Consider the following 18,154-nt stretch of genomic DNA (forward strand, 5'->3'; position numbering starts at 1 on the left):
TAACGCTGCTAACGTTGCTAACGGGCTAACGGTGCTAACGCTAGCCACATCAGACATTGTTCTATGGGGATGAGCTCCACACGGGTCCATGCCTCTAACCAGCAACACTGGCTCATTAACATGTAGTTTAACACGTGAAGGAAACCGGGTCCATCCAGGACCCTGGAGGCCGTGTGGTGCGTTCAGGGGCAGCTCTTACATGTGCAGGCTCTTCTGGGCCTTGGCGGCCTCGTCCTTGGAGCTGTAGCACACCACAGCGTTCCCGTGCGGCAGGTTGAGGTGGAATGTGATCAGAGGGCCGTGCTGCATGCACAGAGTCCTCAGCGTGGAGCCGTCGATCTGCAGGAAACAACTCGGTTACACAAACATCCCAGACTGCATCAGAGCTAACGCTAACGGAGAACTGGAAAATAACGGAAGGAAAACGGGAAAATCATGGAGAGAAACACATAAAACATCCAGACACCTGGACCAGGACCAGGACCAGGACCTGGACCTGGACCTGGACCTGGACCTGGACCAGGACCAGGACCAGGACCAGGACCAGGACCAGGACCCTTTATGAGCTTTTCTGCACGACTTCACCATTTTCCTTCAAACTTCTAATTTATCCACTGGTTTATTCAGAGACGTGAACAGAACACAACACTGAGACCAGGACCAGGACCAGACCCACCTGAGGTGTGAGATTCTTCAGAACAAGCCACTGGGTTCTCCCTGAGCTGCTGCTGTCACCCCAGCTGGAACCTGAGAACCAGAACCAGAACCAGACGGGTCAGAACAAAGGAGGTGCAACAAGAACCGGTTCATCAGAGTTAGGGCTGTGTGAGTGTGTGTGTGTGTGTGTGTGTGTGAGTGTGTGTGTGTGTGTGTGTGTGAGTGTGTGTGAGTGTGTGTCTGTGTGGTGTGTGTCTAGTGTGTGTGACGTCGTGTGTGCCACCCCCAGGCCTCCAGTCAGGGCCGAGCCGTCCCAGCCGGAGGAGGCCGGGCTGGGCTTCTGGGGGGCGAGGCCGGGCGGTGGTCTGGAGGGGGCCGCCACAGACATCGCCTTCGGAGGCAGGGGCACCTTCCACAGCTCATGGGCTAGAGAGGAGTTGGACACAGAACCGCCACCTGGAGACCACTTAGACTCACTGGGTCTGGCTGCAGGGACAGAGGACACGGGTCAGAGGACACGGGACAGAGGACACGGGACAGAGGGGGTCCAGGAGTCCAGCTAGGACCCACTGGAGCTAAAACCAGACTAGAACCATCAGATCCAGGAGGAACCAGTTAGAAAACCACAAACATGTTGAACCAACCATTTCTAGAACTTAGAATGTAAATCTAACCTGGACATTTCTAAAGCTGATTAACACATTTACTTATTTACAACTATTTCCATTAAAACTATTTAGGACCACGTCCACAACTATCAGGTGTCCAACCAGTAATAATGTCTGAATGTCTCTAAACTGTCTCCTGTCTCCATAGACTGAATATAGCCTCACTGTTGCTTAGCAACCACTGACACATCATGTCCTGATTGGCTGATGGATGCATGTTTCCACCAATAGGAAAGGGGCTGTCATGTTGTTTCTTTCTATCATGTGTAGCTGGCTAGCTCCCTCCTCCTGCTAGCTCTCTCCTCCTGCTAGCTCTCTCCTCCTGCTAGCTCTCTCTCCTGCTAGCTCCTCCTCCTGCTAGCTCCTCCTCCTGCTAGCTCCTCCTCCTGCTAGCTCCCTCCTCCTGCTAGCTCCCCTCCTCCTGCTAGCTCTCTCCTCCTGCTAGCTCTCTCCTCCTGCTAGCTCTCTCCTCCTGCTAGCTCTCTCCTCCTGCTAGCTCTCTCCTCCTGCTAGCTCTCTCCTCCTGCTAGCTCTCTCCTCCTGCTAGCTCTCTCCTCCTGCTAGCCTTTTCCTCCATGAACCAAACATGATGACAATATTCAGGAGAAAGACTCAGTTCTTTAGAACCAGTCTAGTTTCACTTGGTCTAGAAACTAGTTAGAAACTGAAGTTTAGAGGGAAGAGTCTTGATGCTACGTGGTCTTGAACCGGTCCTGACCTGAAGTGCTTTGTGCTGTACTGGTGAGGGAACCGCTGTGGCTGGAGGCACGAATGGATGACCAGGCACTGTTAGAAGGCATCGTGGTGTTCAGTGATGAGGATGGCCCTGAGGACGGAGAGCAGCCGTTAGACAACACGTTTAAAGCCTAAAACCACGCGGCGGCGGCGTCGCAGAGCTGAACTAGTACCGTTGTTCCTGTCCCTGAGGTGGTCTGTGTCGCGGACGGTGTTGATGGAGAGGTTGTTGATGACGCTGCCGGGGGTCACGAAGGGGTCGGTCTCAGGGTCGATGTTGGGGTAACCTTTCCAAGGCTCCCCGGGCCGGAACTCTGCAGAATAAACACACTTCATTAGTATTTATTGCCCAGGAAAAGCCTGTGACCCTGTACAACCACTGTACTAGTGGACAATAAGAAAACTTTCTCCCACCAAGCTAAATAAATCAGAAAGACTCAACATCTACGACTAGTCTGGAGGAGTCTGGAGGAATAATCTTTATATTTCAAGAGAAAACGATTAAAGAATAATAATAACGACCAGGATGAACTTGTGGGAACTATCCTGGATTTATACCATCATCATTCTGGTTTTAATTAATGCATTAAATGATATTATATTATATTTATATATATATATTATATTTAGCGTCCTCGTACCTGGGGGCCAGGTGACAGTGTTTCCATGGGGAGGGGGGGAGTTGGCACGGGTTGGCCAGCCGTCCCCCACCGAGCCCATTGATTGGCCGGGAGGGCTCAGGGGGGAGGGGCCAGGAGACAGGAAGTCGTAGAAGGGGGGGTCCTCCAGACGCAGCCCAGACGACATCGTAGCACCTGAGGGACAAAGAGTCGGATCATCAGCTCCACTGTCCTCCTGCCCCCCGCCCCCGTCCTACCACCCCCCCAATACTCCTTTCCATCTGCACCCCTGTCCCCTGTCCTCCTTGTCCCCCCTCTGTCCTCCTTGTCCCCCCATCGTACCAGGTTTGCTGTTCTGCTCCAGAGGGTCCGTAGCCCAAAGCTTCTTCAGTCTGGACTGGGGGGGCTCCTTGTAGCTCCCAGCTCCTCCTCCACCTCCTCCTCCCATGTCCAGGGATACATTCAGGTTAGAGTTCAAGCCTGGAGGACGGACGGGGACAGAAACAAGTTCAACGAGACGTCTAATAACAGCATCTAATACGTGTCCTCAGAGGACGGGGGCAGAGAACCTACTTAAAGGGAAGTTGCTGAAGGACCCGACGGCGTCCTTCTGCATCTCTGGGGAATTGTGGGACAAGTAGTTCTCCAGGTAGGGTTTGAGGGGCGGGGCTTGTTTCAGCAGGGAGGGGTCCAGGTGTCGAGGCGGCTGCATCATCGACGGAGACGAACCGATGGGACGCGTCTAAAAATAATAAAAAAAAAAGATGAGGACACGGAGATCAGTTAACAACGGTGGCTGGGATTGGATGTGAGCCGTTTCCATGGAAACCGACTCCAGCCATCAGGATACAGGATCCAGACATCAACAACTAGAGGAGGAGACTAGTGAAGATGTAATGTAGGAGTAGGAGATGTGGTGGTAGGAGTCTAGCTCCAGCGGTAGAGGTGGTCTAGACTCAGTCTAAATGAGGTCTAGACTCGGTCTAAATGTGGTCTAGACTCGGTCTAAATGTGGTCTAGACTCGGTCTAAATGAGGTCTAGACTCGGTCTAAATGAGGTCTAAATGTGGACTAGCTGAGAGTCTGGTTTCCAGGGTCGGGATCAAACTCACCTGCTCCGTCTGACGTCCGACAGGAATCGATCTCTGGTTCTGAACTTTCTGCTGTTGTTGCAGGAGACGCTGCAAACACACGAGATGAAAAATTAACACAAAATAAAGTCAAGACAAGCTGATAAACTCCTCCTCCTCCTCCCCGTGCTCCTCCTCCTCCTGCTCCTGCTCCTCCTGCTCCTACCTGTAAGTGGTTGAGCTGGGTCAGCTGGCTCAGCTGGTTGAGCTGGTTGAGTTGGGAGAGTTGGTTGAGCACAGCCACGTGCTGGGGTCCAAACAGGGGGTTCAGACCCCCGTTAGCCGCGGAGTACTTCAACAGGGATGGAGGGACCTGGACCAGAGAGGAGGAGGAGGAGGAGGAGGCGCATGAGCATCATCATCATCATCATCATCATCATCACATCCAACATCCAGACTCTTTAGAGTGGAGCCATGAATGATTCCATCCTCACAACAACTCATTTAAAGAGCTGCCTCTTTCTTTCTCCGCACAGAATTAAGTCAAAATATAACGTAGAGAAAAAGTTTCTTTAACATGTCAGTGTGTCATACGTTCATTGGGAGAATTTTAGGATTCAAACAGAAAAGTGAGAGATGTGGTGGAGTGCGTTGTTACCTGAGAGGGCAGGATGGGTGGAGGCACTTGGTTACGGAGAGAGGGTTGAGGTGGGGGCTGGGACTGGGGGCCTCGGCCCTGTGCTACGCTGCTGCCACCCAACATGGGGTTTACATTCTGGGGGGGGGGAGAAGGTGTTAAAGCCTCATCACAACAAACGTTCTCAGGAATATATTCATGATTTAAAAGTTCATCAGTCCAGAGAAGAAGAAGAAAAATAGAGAAGAAGAGAAGAGAAGAAGAAGAGTAGAGGAGAAAAGAGTTGATGTTGCAGAGGGTGGATGAGATGAGAGAAGAGAGGAGGAGATGAAGGAAAGGAAGATCAAACCAAACTAAACTAATCGTTGAGGCTCAAACTGAATAAACTCAACTAATTGATAAACTGAACTAAGTGTGGAGGGTGCAGTGTATCGTGTCGGCCACCGTGCGGCGCCAGCGAGCTCCTGCTGTGGTACCTTATCGTAGTAAGGACTGCGGTCCATGGCGTACTCCTTGTGGTGCCGGGGTCCAGGGTTCTTGCCCATGACTCCGTTAAAGTCTCCCATGCTGCTCATGTCCATCCTCTTATCCTGGACCATCCCCGGTCCAGACTTCATGGGCTCGTCAGGAGAGTCTCTCTGCACGGGTTTAAGAATAATAATCATTATTATAATAATAATAATAATAATAATAATAATAATAATAATACTCTCCCCTCTCTGCTCCCATCATTACAGTCATTAAAGAAGTAACCAGCCTGGTTTTACAATGTATTAAATGAGAACTAGTGTCTGAACTTTAGCCTGGTCGCGTGCATCCAACAACAATAACAACAATTATAACAACAATAAGCCTCAAAGGTCTGGAGTCTGGAGCTGAGGGCAGTCAGAGCCTCTATGATGTGATTTATCTTATTTTAAATAAATAAACAGTGTGAACTCACAGTGAAGTTCATGCTGTTGAACTGGTTGATGAAGGGTTTCATCCAGGGCTCATCCTGTTTGTTGACTGGTTTGTTCATCTGAAACACATGAATCACACACTGTACGTCTGCATCTGTGCAGGAGGAGGAGGAGGAGGAGGAGGAGGAGGCGGAGGAGGAGGAAGGAGGAGGATGAGGATGAGGAGGATGAGGAGGAACAGGAGGAGGAGGATGAGGAGGAGGATGAGGAACAGGAGGAGGAGGATGAGGAGGAGGAGGAGGATGAGGAGCAGGAAGAGGAGGATGAGGATGAGGAGGAACAGGAGGAGAAGGAGGAGGAGCCGGACTCACCTTGTTGGAGCCTTTGTGTTTGTAGTTCCAGGTGTTCTGGTCATGTGAGCGGTTGTCCTGCTGGCTGTTGCTCCACATGCCGATCTCCACCTCCTCCTCCTGGTCCCAGCTGTTGCTCATGGACACCTCCTCCCCACACCATGTCTCCATGGGCTTGGGACCTGCAGCTGTCAAGGGGTTAGACACTGAGTATCGACTGTGTTCGGTTCTGTGAGGCGGGTTCTCTTTCTGCTCCTGAGACCTGCCCCTACCCGGCCTCTGCTGGCCGCCCCATGCGGACGCAGCCTCGCGGCCGTCCCTGTTAGGCTCGGCCCAGCCGGAGCTGGTGTCCATGGGCTTCCCCCACGCAGACGTCCCGTTGTCCACCGTGACGGGCGGGGCGGCGGCAGCAGGAGTCGGAGGAGGCTCCCCCCACGACAAGGACTCCTTCTTCTGAGGGAAGGCGTCGACCCAGCCTGCAGGAGACAGAAGGAGGAGTTATACAGAATCTAACCTCTACTGATGTGTTTCACTGTGGATGATGAACAGACTCCAGGAAGAAGAGAATATATCTGCACTGAACGTCTTTCTTTGTCCACCATGCGTCCACATGAATGTGTCCCTGTTGCTACGGAGACAGACTAACTTGTGGACATTGTCCAACCAGAGGAGAGCTGACGCTTCTTATTGAGAACAGTGTCTCCCAGTGAACAGTGGCTGCAGGAGTGGACACATATTAGCAGCAGCATTGGCAGCTTGTCTTTGTCTTGGTTTGTCTTGGTTTGTCTCCAGCTGTTAGCCGCGTTAGCCCAAGTGCTAGCAGAATCCCCGGCTAACGTATGCTTGGCTTGGTTCATGTGCTGTTTGAAGCTGGAAAGAAAACTCCTTCCTGCAGAGTGTGATGATACTTTATGTGTCTCCACTGGTCCCTCTTGGTTTCTTTGTCCTCAAATGTCCCATGGAGAGGACCAACGTGCTGTTTAGCGTCTTCCATGTTTATGGGTTGGTTCTGCTGCCTGTCACTACCGGATCAGCTGGTGCTAACGCTAACGCTACTTGGACAAACTGAGACACGTTCACAGTCGTTCTGCTGCAGACGCTTCATTAATCACATGAATCAGGATGATTGATCTGAGTTAACGGGTGAATTTTAACAGCTCTAGTCAGTAGGTTCCTCCTCAGGGACGACTGGACAGACTAGTTCAGGTTTCCTCTACCAGCTCCTGGATTTAACAAGTCTGAGTTGTGAGGAGGAGATGGAGGAACCAAAGACGACAGCCAGATTAAATCTCTCTGAAGGAGCTGGAATCAAACTCAATCATCTTTCTGGATTTTTCTGTGCACATGTTCTCCCTTTATAAATAAACCATTTATCTGGTTCCAGAGGAAATCAGGCCTGTATCCGTCCTCCTCCTCCTCCTCCTCCTCCTCCTCCTCCTCCTCCTCCTATGTGTTCCAGATGTGGTTCTACTTTCTGTCCCGTTCTCCTGAGGAGCTGTGAGGATATTTGCCCCCGGCTGCATGAGGTGAACGGGGCATTAACACGACGGTGACAGGACGTCCATGACGCTGCAGCTTCTTATGTAAGTGCTGTTTACCGAGCGGCCCGCGATAACCTTTCCACTGCGTTCAAACAGCTCCGGTTACCGCCGACCACCAGGACCTGCAACTTTCTCCCAGTGGAGGAGGCGTCTGGGGAGATGCCAGAGATGCCTCCAAGTAAAAATAGGGTCGATCATGGGGGGGACAGGGGGGGCCCCCGGGCTCCAGCGCTCGTCATCTGACTGGTCTGGGGAACACATTTTCATGCAACTGGTTGCATCGGTTCGTCGTGCACGTCAACTAAAGTGAATTTAATCCTGCTAATTATTTTCTGTAAAGTGCTGCCACACCCGAGCAGAAACCCTGAGTAACCTCCTCCTCAGGCCCCTTCTACAGAACAGCGCTGCACTCGTTTTAGTTTTCCCGTCTTACGTTGGAACAATTCCCAAGTCACTAGACCTCCTCCTCCTCCTCCTCCTTCGCTCCCCGACTCTTTTCTAAAACCCCAACAAAAGCCTGTGTCTCCACAGCGAGAGAGAAAAGGGAGGAGGGAAAAAAAGAAACGAGAGAAAAATCGATGCTCTTAGCATTCCAGAGGGATGAGTCAACCGGCTCTACAAAAAGCCCTGGGCTCAGACGACACTGTAGGGAGCTGGTGTTTGGTTTCACCCCATGTCTCTGTGTACACTGAATCCTTTCAGGACTCTTTCTGCATTCTTACGGTTTACAGACGGAGACACGACCTGCAGCTGCACGCCAGCGCCGCTTCAAAGCCTGCGTCACGTCTCAACACGTTATAAACACCTCAGCGTTCGACGGGTTCTTACTTCTCCGCGCTGCAGATTCTCTATGCGCTGGTTCAGTGCAGAGAAACTTGGCTTCAACGCAATTATGTTTAAAAGTCTCTGGCACCGAGAAGAAGAACTGAGAGCAACATCAATAATAAACCAAGCAGATCACATTTTGTCGGCTGAGATTTTCTTGCTATGTTGTGAGCATCACTAGTTTCAAGCTTATTTTAGATGAAACTTCAGGTTTGATCCGTTTATTTATGGATCTTATTGAGCTCTGACCGACTGTGTGTGTGATGCACGTGGAAAAGCTGCAAACGATTAAACGACAGATAAATCCTCTGACTCTGAATAACAGAACATAAATGCGTCGTGGATAATCACCAGAGGTGCAGCTTTTGTCCTGGTTGAGGTGCTGCATGGGCGGCATGGAGGCGTGGGCCGGGTGGGGCTGGTGCTGGGCCCCCGGGGCCTCCTGCTCCGACTGTCCGGCCCGGTTCCACATGTTGACGGCTCCACCGCTGTATTTACCTGAGAGGACATAACATTCACATTTTATCAGGCTGAGGAGGGCGCTGAGACCCGGTGCGGTGGATCAGGTCTTCGGGGGGTTTTACCGGGGTCTCCCCAGGCCGCGGTCCCGTCGTCGATCTCCATCCTCCGACGGATCGACTCTGGAGACGGTTCCTCCCAACCCGTCGCCACCTCCTCCTTCGGCCCGGCCGAGGGGATCGGGCCTCCCAACCAGCCTGCAAAGAACCAACATCTTTAGCTCCACGTTGTCGTCCTCCTGAAACATTACAGGACCAGAACTGTCTCTACCTGTGGGTTTGCTGGGACCCTGGTTCCCTCTGGACATGGTGGATTCGGGCCCTTTCCCCCACTCGTTGGAGGGTTTGGGAGCCGGCTCCCCCCAGTTCTGGGCTCCGTGGTTGTTCTTCATCGGCTCCCCCCAGCCCTGACTCTGAGGGTTGGCTTTGTTGACCGAGTCCCCCCAGGTGGAGCCGGGGTTCGGAGTGCTCTGGTCTGGAGTATTTGATCCTCCGCTCCCCACCCACGTGTTGCTGCTGCTGGTGTTGGTTCTGCTCGGCTCGCTCCATCCAGAGCCGGACCGGTCGCTGTCGCTGTCCCAGCCCGCGGAGCCGGAGTTCTTCTGGGACTCCCCCCAGTGGTTGCTGGCTCCTGCTCGGCCCCCGTCCCCCCAGGATTCGCCTCCGTTTCCACCGTGGGAGCCCCAGCTCTGCTGTGGTTTGGGTGCGTTGGTCCAGGTACTGGACCTGAAAGAAGAGGAAGACGTGATTACTTGTCTTCAGGAGAGACGATGGACACTACGGGAAATATAAACATCAGGACACGCTGTGTGAAATGGAATTAAAACGACTGAAATGATGACGTCCTCTCACCTGTAATAATCTAGAATAACCAGAAATAACCAGGAAGGAGCTGAATGACAAACACCACCTTCCCTCCTCCACCTGGATTTTAATGACCCACCTGTCGTCTTTGTTGCTCCAGGTGTTGCTGTTGTTGCCCTTGTAGCTGGATCCATCGTCCCAACCACTCTGACCTCCTCCTGCTCCTCCTCCTCCGCTGGGCTTGTTGTCCCATCCAGAGGTCTGTCCCCAGCCGGAGCCTCCTGATTCTGGGCCCGAGCTGCTTGGCCCACCCCCCCAGCCTGCAAGCACATGAGAGGGACATCATTTATTATGAACAATAATAATAATGTTTGTGGATTAATCTGGTAGTTGTCCAGATGTTCCTACCCCCGTGGTTCTGGGAGGGCGCTGCCGGTGCCGCGCTGCCCCAGCCGGAGCCTCCGGCGCTGGGCTTCCGTTCGTCTCTGGGCCCCTGGTGCTGTTTGTTAGCAGGAGAGTTGACGTCCCAGGCCGTGTTCTGCCGTATGGGCGTCTGTCCCCATCCAGTGTTGGACAGAACCCTGGGGTCCACGTCGGTGCGAGTCACAGCTGATAGTACTGAGGCAGGAACCACTTTCCTGCGGTTCCCCCCTTTGGACTGGTTTCCGTCGGAGCTGGAACGGCCCCCGGAGCTCTCGCCGCTCCCTTCGCTGCCCCCGGAGCGACCCCAGCCTCCGGTGACGCTCGCCAGGCCGTGACTTCCCCCAGCTCCTCCCACTCCTCCCATGGCGTCATCCTCCAGGCTCTTCCAGCCATTGTTGGCGGCGCTTCCTTTATGACTTCCAGCCTCGGGGTGGTTGCTGCCGGGAGCCGCCGAGCCCCAGTCTCCGTTCGACACCTTGTTGATGGATGCGGAGGAAGACGAGGAGGACGAGGAGGACGAGGAGGAGGACGCGCTGCTCCCCCAGGGGCGGGGGATCCCCGCTGCAGAGCCCATTGTAGTTTGGTTCCCATTTCCTGGCGTCGGGCCTCCAGAGCCTGGGACTTGACTCGAGCCCCAGGGCGAGTTGCTCTGGGGCTGGTTTGGGTTATTGTTGGGCCCCTGGTCCCAGTGCGGGGCCCCAGTGTTATTGTGGTTATTATTACTCTTGTAAGCAGCAGCAGCAGAGGAGATTTGGGGGTTCACAGTGTCTGCGTTTGGGGGGCCCTTGTCTACGGGGTAGGTAGCTGCGCCCCAAGGCGTACCGAAGGCCCCAGGACCCCCCGGCTCTGCTTGGGGGTGCTGGGGCGCTGATGAGAGGTTTCCATTGGCCAGCGTACCCCCATTCCCTCCTCCAATGGAACCCCAGGAAAGATCCCCAGTGAGCTGGGGCGAGGCGGTAGAGTTTGGTGGGCTAGAGGTCATTGTGGCGTTAGTAGTAGTAGTAGTAGTATTCATCATGATAGTGTTATTTGGTCCATTGGGTTCAGTGTTAAGGTTGCCAGGCTGCAGGCCTCCGTTTCCACTGCCGCTGCCTCCCAACACCTTCCCACCTGATGTACCATTATTCACCTCAGTGTCTTCCATCATACTGCTGTTGTCCGGAGCTGCCATGCCACCCCAGCCCAGCAGGGGGCCCTGTTGGGGGGCCATACCCAGTTTGGAACCCGTCCCCTGAGCCTGTGGAGGCCGCTGGCCCTGGGACGCCGAGCTCGGGGTTGGATTCTGAGGCCAGGCACCGTGGTTGGCATTTGGGTTTAAAGTGTTTGGGTTGACCCCTCCGTTGATGCAGGGGGGGCTTCCCGCCTGGGCGCCCCAGACGCCGCCGTTACCGACAACCTTGTTGTTGTGGTTGCTCATGTTATTGCTGCCGATAGTGCTGGACCCAACCACGGAGTAGTGTGACGGCCCGGTGACGTTATTATTCCCGTTGTTTGCGCCGCCGATGGTTCCGATTCCTCCGCCGATCCCCGGGCGGCCGCTGCCGTCTCCGTTCACGGAAACGCCGACCATCATGGCGGACGTCACCAGGGAGGAGGAGGAGGAGGACGGGGAAGACGCCGTGGACGACACGGAGGAAGAAGCGTTTGCTGACATCATCATCGCTGTTGTCGCGAGGTTTTTCTCTGAGCCGATGGAGGAGCTAGAATCCGCGTCCATGCATTCTGACGCCAGCTCGGGGTCGGATCCTGACCCGCAGCCGGAGGAGGAGGAAGAGGAGGAGCACGAGAACGAGGAGGAGGAGGGAGGCCAGACGGAAGAGCTGGTTGAAGACGGGTTGCCGGGTTTGTCGGCGCTGCTGTCCACTAAGACTTTGCCCCAGTTGCTGTTTCCGTCGCTGCTGCAGGGAGAGCCAGAGGACCAGGGGGAAGGCTCATACTGCGAGTCCAGGCCCGGATGCTCCAGACCTGGGGAGACGAGGAGGCGAAGGACGGGGGGTTAGACAGGAACATAAAGTCCATCCAGGTCTAAGCTACGAGTTCAACCACAGTCCAGTTCTTCCCTGGTTAGACAGATACGACCGGGACCAGAGTCCACAAACACTGACACACAATAACTACACAAGCAGCAGATCGTACCAATCACAGACAATCACACAGTAAAGACATGGTCTGTCTATCAGGGATGGTTAAAAACAATAAAAACCAGTAAACCAGGAGGGGGCGGAGTTAATTTATACATGTTGGTTCTGAAACTCGTCCTTTAAGGGATGAAACCAGGACAGATTGAACTCTTCTGAACATCTGCTCCTGATAAAGCTCCTTTATTTATTTTAGCTTTACAGTGATAGACTCATACCAGCAGATTAAGGAGGAGGAGACTGAATAGAAACAGGGTCTTCAGGGTTGTGTCCACATTAAGCTTCCAGCTAGTTTCTGGGAAAGCAAATCAGTATTTGGCTCAAAACACAACCTGTCATCAATAATAGATCCTAAATACTCCAGTATCTGTAAATATACTTATTAGCATCCAAATGCTATTATTTTAATCCTTTCACTTGGTTTTTATTGATCTTTGTTACATTTATTATATATGTATATGTATATATATATATATATATATATAATATATCTGCTGTGCCGTGTGTAGTATACACAGGTTCAGGAAGGACAATAAAAAAACTTTTATCCATCATTCTTTCAGTTACAACACAAAGTTTCTGACCATACGTTGTAAAGTTCCTTGTTCTCTGATCAAAGCTCAGATGTTTGGTTTTTTAAAGACGTCTTTCACACGTCGCCTCTCGGCCTCGGCCGCCCCACGGTTCTGGATGTGATCAGCGCCAGAACCGAGCCTGGACACAGCTGCCACCATTTTGTCCCCACAGCAGGAACCAGAAGCAGTGCCAGGGCTATAAACCGGGCTTCAGGAGGCGGCAGGACGGAGGAGGAGGAGGAGGAGGAGGAGGAGGAGGAGGAGGAGGGAGGAGGAGGAGGAGGAGGAGGAGCAGGAAGGACGGGAGACTCAGACTTGGTTTAAACCCTTTGTCTGATCAGGATATGACCTCATACATGATAACGAGGGAATTCTCAGATGGAAAGTTAATGTTGATGCAGTGAATTTGCCTTATTTGTGTAGAAGAATCTAATCTGGCCTCATGTGACTCGGCTCTTATCAGAATCTGGACAATCCTGACAAACTAACTCAAAGTCTTTCAGATCTTTGCTGGAGCAGAATCAGTTCAAGAGGCTCAAGAGGAACTTTTTCCTTCAAATGTTCTGTGGGAAACTGGTCATGAAAGTATCGTGCAAAGTGAAATCATCCCCAGATCCAGTTGTACAACGATGCATCATCAGTAGAAGTCGGGGACAAACGTTGGGAGGTAGAAAGAAAAGCAAAGTAAAACCACAAAGAGAGGAAGGAGGAGGCTTTGTGTAGTCACCTGTCTGATTAGGGGAGTGACTGACGGAGTCCCGAATGGGAGCCATGCCTGGAAACACAGAGGAAAGAGGGAGTTAGAGACAGAAAACAAACAGGAGGAGGATGTTAGAAAGAGACAAAAAGATCATTCAATGAGAACCGAGCAAACAGGAAGGGAAGGTGTTAAGATGAGGCAGAGGAGGACGAGCAGGTACAGGTGTATTAGTGGTCAGACGCTGCTGCTAATAATAAATTACTTTATGATACAGAATTATTTCAGGTTGTTCCACGTACATGTACATATTTCTGTGCAGTTCATTAGTTAAACCAGGGAATGTTCAGTTCTAAACCCTCTTCATGACTATGTGTTTATGTGTCAACTAGAAACAAACAGACCAACTTTACCCATTATTGTTAAGTTTATGTGGAGTCTCTGGGCCAATCAGACTGTTTGGGGGCGGGGCTTAACTTTATGATTGACAGGAGATTGACAGACAGCAATTGTTCTGATTGGTTGTTGGGTGAAATTTACCAGATAAATCCAATATACAGAGGGTTTTTATATTAGAACGCATTCACTAGTGTCTCTAATAAACTGGACAGTGAAGGTGCATCTCAATAAAACACAAAAACATGATCTAATCAGACACATAAACTATGCAGCCAACAGTATTCACTCATCCGTCCTAACCAGTGAGTCCAGGGGTTCCTTCATATCACAGTCTCCAGACTTAACATTAGTGAAAGACTGTTTGGGGGGGGGGGCTTTATGAATGGGTTTCCATGGCCCAGCAGCTGCATCCCAGCCAAACATGGTCCATGCAGAGCGTGGGATGCAGAGCGTGGGATGCAGAGCGTGGGATGCAGAGCGTGGGATGCAGAGCGTGGGATGCAGCTCCACTGGACTCTAGAGCAGTGGAGACGTTCTCTGGAGGGACATCTGGAAACCTGATGGACCAGTCTGGGTCTGGAGGTTCCCAGGAGAACGCTGCTGGTCTGACTGCACTGGGCCAAGGGGGGAGTTTGGTGGAGGTGGGGTTTATGGGGGGGCTGGTTGTTCAGGAGTTGGACTTGGCCCCTTAGTTCCAGTTAAAGGAACTGTGAGGTTTTTGGAGTTTGGGGACGACTCCCTTCCTGTTCCACCCTGACTGAGCACCAGAGACAAAGCCAGGTCCATAAAGACCTGGATGAGGAGGAACCGGCCTCACAGAGTCCTGACCCCCATAGAACCCCTCTGGGATGAACTAGATCCTCCTCCAGCATCACTAATGAGGTTCTGGAGGACGGGTCAAAAACTCCCATCAACACATGAACCAGAGGAGCTGGAGACGTCACGTTAAACCCTGGAGACTCAGACTGGACGTCCCTGGAGGACACAGGTGTGTAAAGGCAGGTGAGCGAATACTTTTGGCTGCACAGTGTTGCAGCTGTTGCAGCTGTTGCAGCTGTTGCAGCTGTTGCAGCTGTTGCAGCGTCGACCTGCGTCCAGTCAGAGGTGAGGTTTACCTGTGAGCGCCGCTGGTGGTGGTGGAGGCTGCAGCGGCTCCTGGCCGGGCAGGAAGGCGTCCCCGGGCTGAGTGGAGAACAGGTGACCTCTGGTTCCCAGGTTGACGCGGTGGTGGGGGGGGTCAAAGGTCAAAGCTCAGAGAGCGGGGCCTCAAGGGTCGAAGGTGAAGGGGCGGGGCCTGTCAGGCTGATCAGGAGCCCTTGGCATCGCTGAAGATTGTAGGTGTGTGTGTTTGTGTGTGTGGTGTCGTGTGCGGGGAAGGGGAAGGGGGGTATGTGGTTCAGTTGAAGACGGACTCTGTCTTGACTTGGTCTGCTCCAGCACTGCAGAGACAACGAGACAAAGAGACAAAGAGACAAGAGGGTTAAGCCTTATTCACACGGGATTAGTTTGACCTGGGACGTCCTGTGGGTCAGTTATTACCTGCGTCTGACATTCATGAGGCGCATTCACACGGGATCAACGAGCTAATGTACCAGCTGTAGTTATAGCTCTGCTACTTCCCGTCTAATTGATAATAAAAACTATATTTTAGATGCTACTGACCCGGGGGAAGAAATGACCGAGGACCTGTCGGTATTTAAACCAGCTCCACCTTCACACATGAACACATTCATGCTGGATTTAATGATTTCATCCGTGGCCAAATCTCCACTTTGCTCCCCAACATCTGTCAACGCTTTGATTTATTAAACAACCTTCATGATTCTCCAGAACGATGACGCTGATTCACACTGGATTTGTTTTATCTCAGGAACTGTGTGTTACCAGAAACAGGCCTCAGGTCATTCATGGTGTAATTTTTACTTTACTAATTACAAACATGGACGATTCACGCAGTTTAAAGGATTAAGATCACGCACGACGTCCGGCGTTATTACAGATTATCAGAGGTCCAGACTGAGCTGGTCCTGTGAGGACTGTTAGTTAGCAAATTATCATCTGGTCAAATGATTCAGAGAAGAACATGAGGAGACGTCAGGACGTAGTAGCACTTAGTCATTAGCAGCATAAACCTGGTTTAGAAGGAAAAGAACGGACGTGTAGCGATGACGCACTAAACAAAATAATGTGTGGTCATTTTTTTTATCACTTCGTAAACGAGTCTAAATGATAAAAACTTTAATTTGCACCAAAGAAAACCTGGTGGTTGTCATGACTTTATTTGTGAAATGTGTCGACCAATGAGCAGCTCACATATGTTCTTTAGTGTTTGTTGGGTTTTTCTTAGGAAACGTCATAGAACAAATCTTTTATAATTTCTAGACATTGGTCCAAAGTAGTTTCTTGTCTCATCAATAACATTTAAACATTTATGTCCTACATGCACCACTGCATAAAAACATGTTCACTGTCCTAAAGTGTCTGTAGTTTGTTGCAGCTTTGACCACGTTTCAAATGAATCGACAGCCGGCGTCTTCACAAGAAGCTAAAACAGCTGATCACTGACGAGAGTTGCATGTTTTCTACGTTTTTTCCACCTCCAATCGTGATGTTTTGGAAACGCAGCTTCTGCCTTGATGAAGACTTAAACATTTTGCACCGATGAAGAGTTTAGGAGCTGGAAACGCACCGAGAGGAAAGTTGAGGCTGACCACCGCACCCTCCCCTCTCTCCCAGTGTTTGGGTAAGACTAGATTATGGTTATACAACGGGCTTAAAGCTGCCAGCGCTGCACTAGAAAACCACCGCAGAGGGAAACCTTTTACCCGAGAGCAGAGACCAGGACTAAGACCAGGACTAAGACCAGGGGAGGGGAATGAAAACAATACGAGGAGACGTCCTCCTGAGGACCTGGGCCGGTGTGTTTGACAGTAAGAAGTGGAGTGTGTCTCCTGACCTTTTCCTACAGCAGGTTAGCCAGTGTGTTAGCTTTCCGCCTGCTGCAGCAGTACACAGGTCTATTTATAACCCTCCAGTTCAAATAACAACCACTCTGTTCACCAGCCAACGCGATAAGAGAACAAACAGACTCATGTGTGGACGACGAAGCATGAGACTCTAACGGTTTAAATATAAAAACCTGTTCGCTGTGAAGTTAAATCCTGCAAAACACAAATAAAAACCTCCTTCAGAGGCTGGAATCAATAACCAGCGGTGAATCTCACCCCGACCAGACACACTCTGAACTTTATTAACTCACTAGGTCGAGCTGGGAACAGCTCCAGCACCGAGACATGGAAGCTGCTTCGCTCTGGAGCCAATAAAGATGCAGTGATATCATCAACAATAACTCCCCCAGGAAGCCTGACGACCCAAATGGATTTAGAGACGGGAAGAATTCAGGAAAACTGCTCCCTCCCTCAGACACAGAAATAGCAAACGGAGCTGTTTACTTCCATGAATCTTAGTCAATCGCTTACATGGAAACACCTCTGTCAGCCATGAAGCATCTGTGCAGGGATTTATCCTTACAAGGAAGCGTCAAACCAGTCAGCGAAGGCAGACGCTGCAGACGGGACTGAACCCGACCAGCGTTAGGATGTTTCTCATCAACAACTACAACCATTTAATTCTTTTAATTCTTTACGTGGAAACAATAAAATGAGGCTCAGTTTGTTAAAATCAAATGGTCGACAAAAGCATCTCAACAGAAAATAAACCGGGGATGAACTTAAAACTAGGAGGAGGCCACATTAGCTCTGATCTATGTCTACGTGGGTTTGATTGTTAACGTTTATACTTTCTCCTGATTGGTCGGCTGACAACCAATCACAGGGCTGAACCTCAACTTCCTGTTCCTGACACGTAAAAGATGAAAACTAGTTGCATATATTACAAAATAAAATAGTTATTTCTTCATAGAATAAATTCTAACTTTAATTCTGGGATTTTAATCGTTTAATGTTGTGATAGTATCATTTCTGAAAGTTATAAACATTGTAAACTGGTGAATTAACTCTTATAATGATGTTTATTTGCAGCCTCAGTCTTTAAATTGTCAGAAAAGTTATTGTACAAGTTGAAAACTAATCCACACTGAACAATGGTTGGTAGCGTCCTTCCCTTTAGCCTTTAGCCGACTGCTTTGTACTGAGCGTCTATTGTTGAGCGTTCCTGTGAAATAAAGCTGTATTTAACGTAATGTTAACATGATTCCAGGCGTATGAATGCAGCAGCTCAGCGCACAGAGAACAGTCTGTTCCTCTGCTCGCTGAGGCCCCTGGAGTTGGCAGCTATCTGCACCGCTATCATCTTACAGATGGTTGGTGGGGGGGGACACACGACACGAGACAGAAAGAAATGTGAACAAAAGACAAACCAGAAAATATAAAAATATATATATAAAGAAATGTGAAGGAGGAAGAGAGAGGCTGTAGCACATTCCTGTCAGAGAGGAATTCAGCTGCAGCTTCCAACTCGCATGAAACTTCCTCAAGAGTCAAACTAAAGAGACTTTGCTGGTTTTCGGTGTTTGGTTTAACTCCCTGAACGCGTCTGCACGTTTCAAACAAACCCAAGTGTTTAATGAGCCTGGA

At 50.8% G+C, this 18,154-nt stretch overlaps 1 protein-coding gene across 1 annotated transcript in view; it reads right to left on the minus strand.

The window, feature by feature from the left end:
- LOC124997549 (trinucleotide repeat-containing gene 6A protein-like) overlaps positions 1 to 18,154 on the minus strand; it is a 32,557-nt gene that overhangs the window by 4,404 nt on the left and 9,999 nt on the right. The window contains exons 4-24 of the mRNA XM_047571327.1: positions 14,675 to 14,998; positions 13,191 to 13,238; positions 9,736 to 11,715; positions 9,467 to 9,647; positions 8,795 to 9,249; positions 8,590 to 8,721; positions 8,357 to 8,503; positions 5,661 to 6,115; positions 5,331 to 5,408; positions 4,864 to 5,025; positions 4,409 to 4,525; positions 3,977 to 4,123; positions 3,793 to 3,861; positions 3,254 to 3,422; positions 3,023 to 3,160; positions 2,702 to 2,875; positions 2,234 to 2,374; positions 2,044 to 2,151; positions 916 to 1,143; positions 677 to 750; positions 200 to 339 (exon numbers count right to left, since the gene is read on the minus strand). Of these exons, the coding sequence (XP_047427283.1) occupies positions 200 to 339; positions 677 to 750; positions 916 to 1,143; positions 2,044 to 2,151; positions 2,234 to 2,374; positions 2,702 to 2,875; positions 3,023 to 3,160; positions 3,254 to 3,422; positions 3,793 to 3,861; positions 3,977 to 4,123; positions 4,409 to 4,525; positions 4,864 to 5,025; positions 5,331 to 5,408; positions 5,661 to 6,115; positions 8,357 to 8,503; positions 8,590 to 8,721; positions 8,795 to 9,249; positions 9,467 to 9,647; positions 9,736 to 11,715; positions 13,191 to 13,236 (5,141 nt within the window). The 5' untranslated portion in view covers positions 13,237 to 13,238; positions 14,675 to 14,998. The remainder of the gene's footprint in view (positions 1 to 199; positions 340 to 676; positions 751 to 915; positions 1,144 to 2,043; positions 2,152 to 2,233; positions 2,375 to 2,701; positions 2,876 to 3,022; positions 3,161 to 3,253; positions 3,423 to 3,792; positions 3,862 to 3,976; positions 4,124 to 4,408; positions 4,526 to 4,863; positions 5,026 to 5,330; positions 5,409 to 5,660; positions 6,116 to 8,356; positions 8,504 to 8,589; positions 8,722 to 8,794; positions 9,250 to 9,466; positions 9,648 to 9,735; positions 11,716 to 13,190; positions 13,239 to 14,674; positions 14,999 to 18,154) is intronic.

This window comes from Mugil cephalus, chromosome 20 (assembly GCF_022458985.1).
Source record: "Mugil cephalus isolate CIBA_MC_2020 chromosome 20, CIBA_Mcephalus_1.1, whole genome shotgun sequence".
NCBI lineage: Eukaryota > Metazoa > Chordata > Actinopteri > Mugiliformes > Mugilidae > Mugil > Mugil cephalus.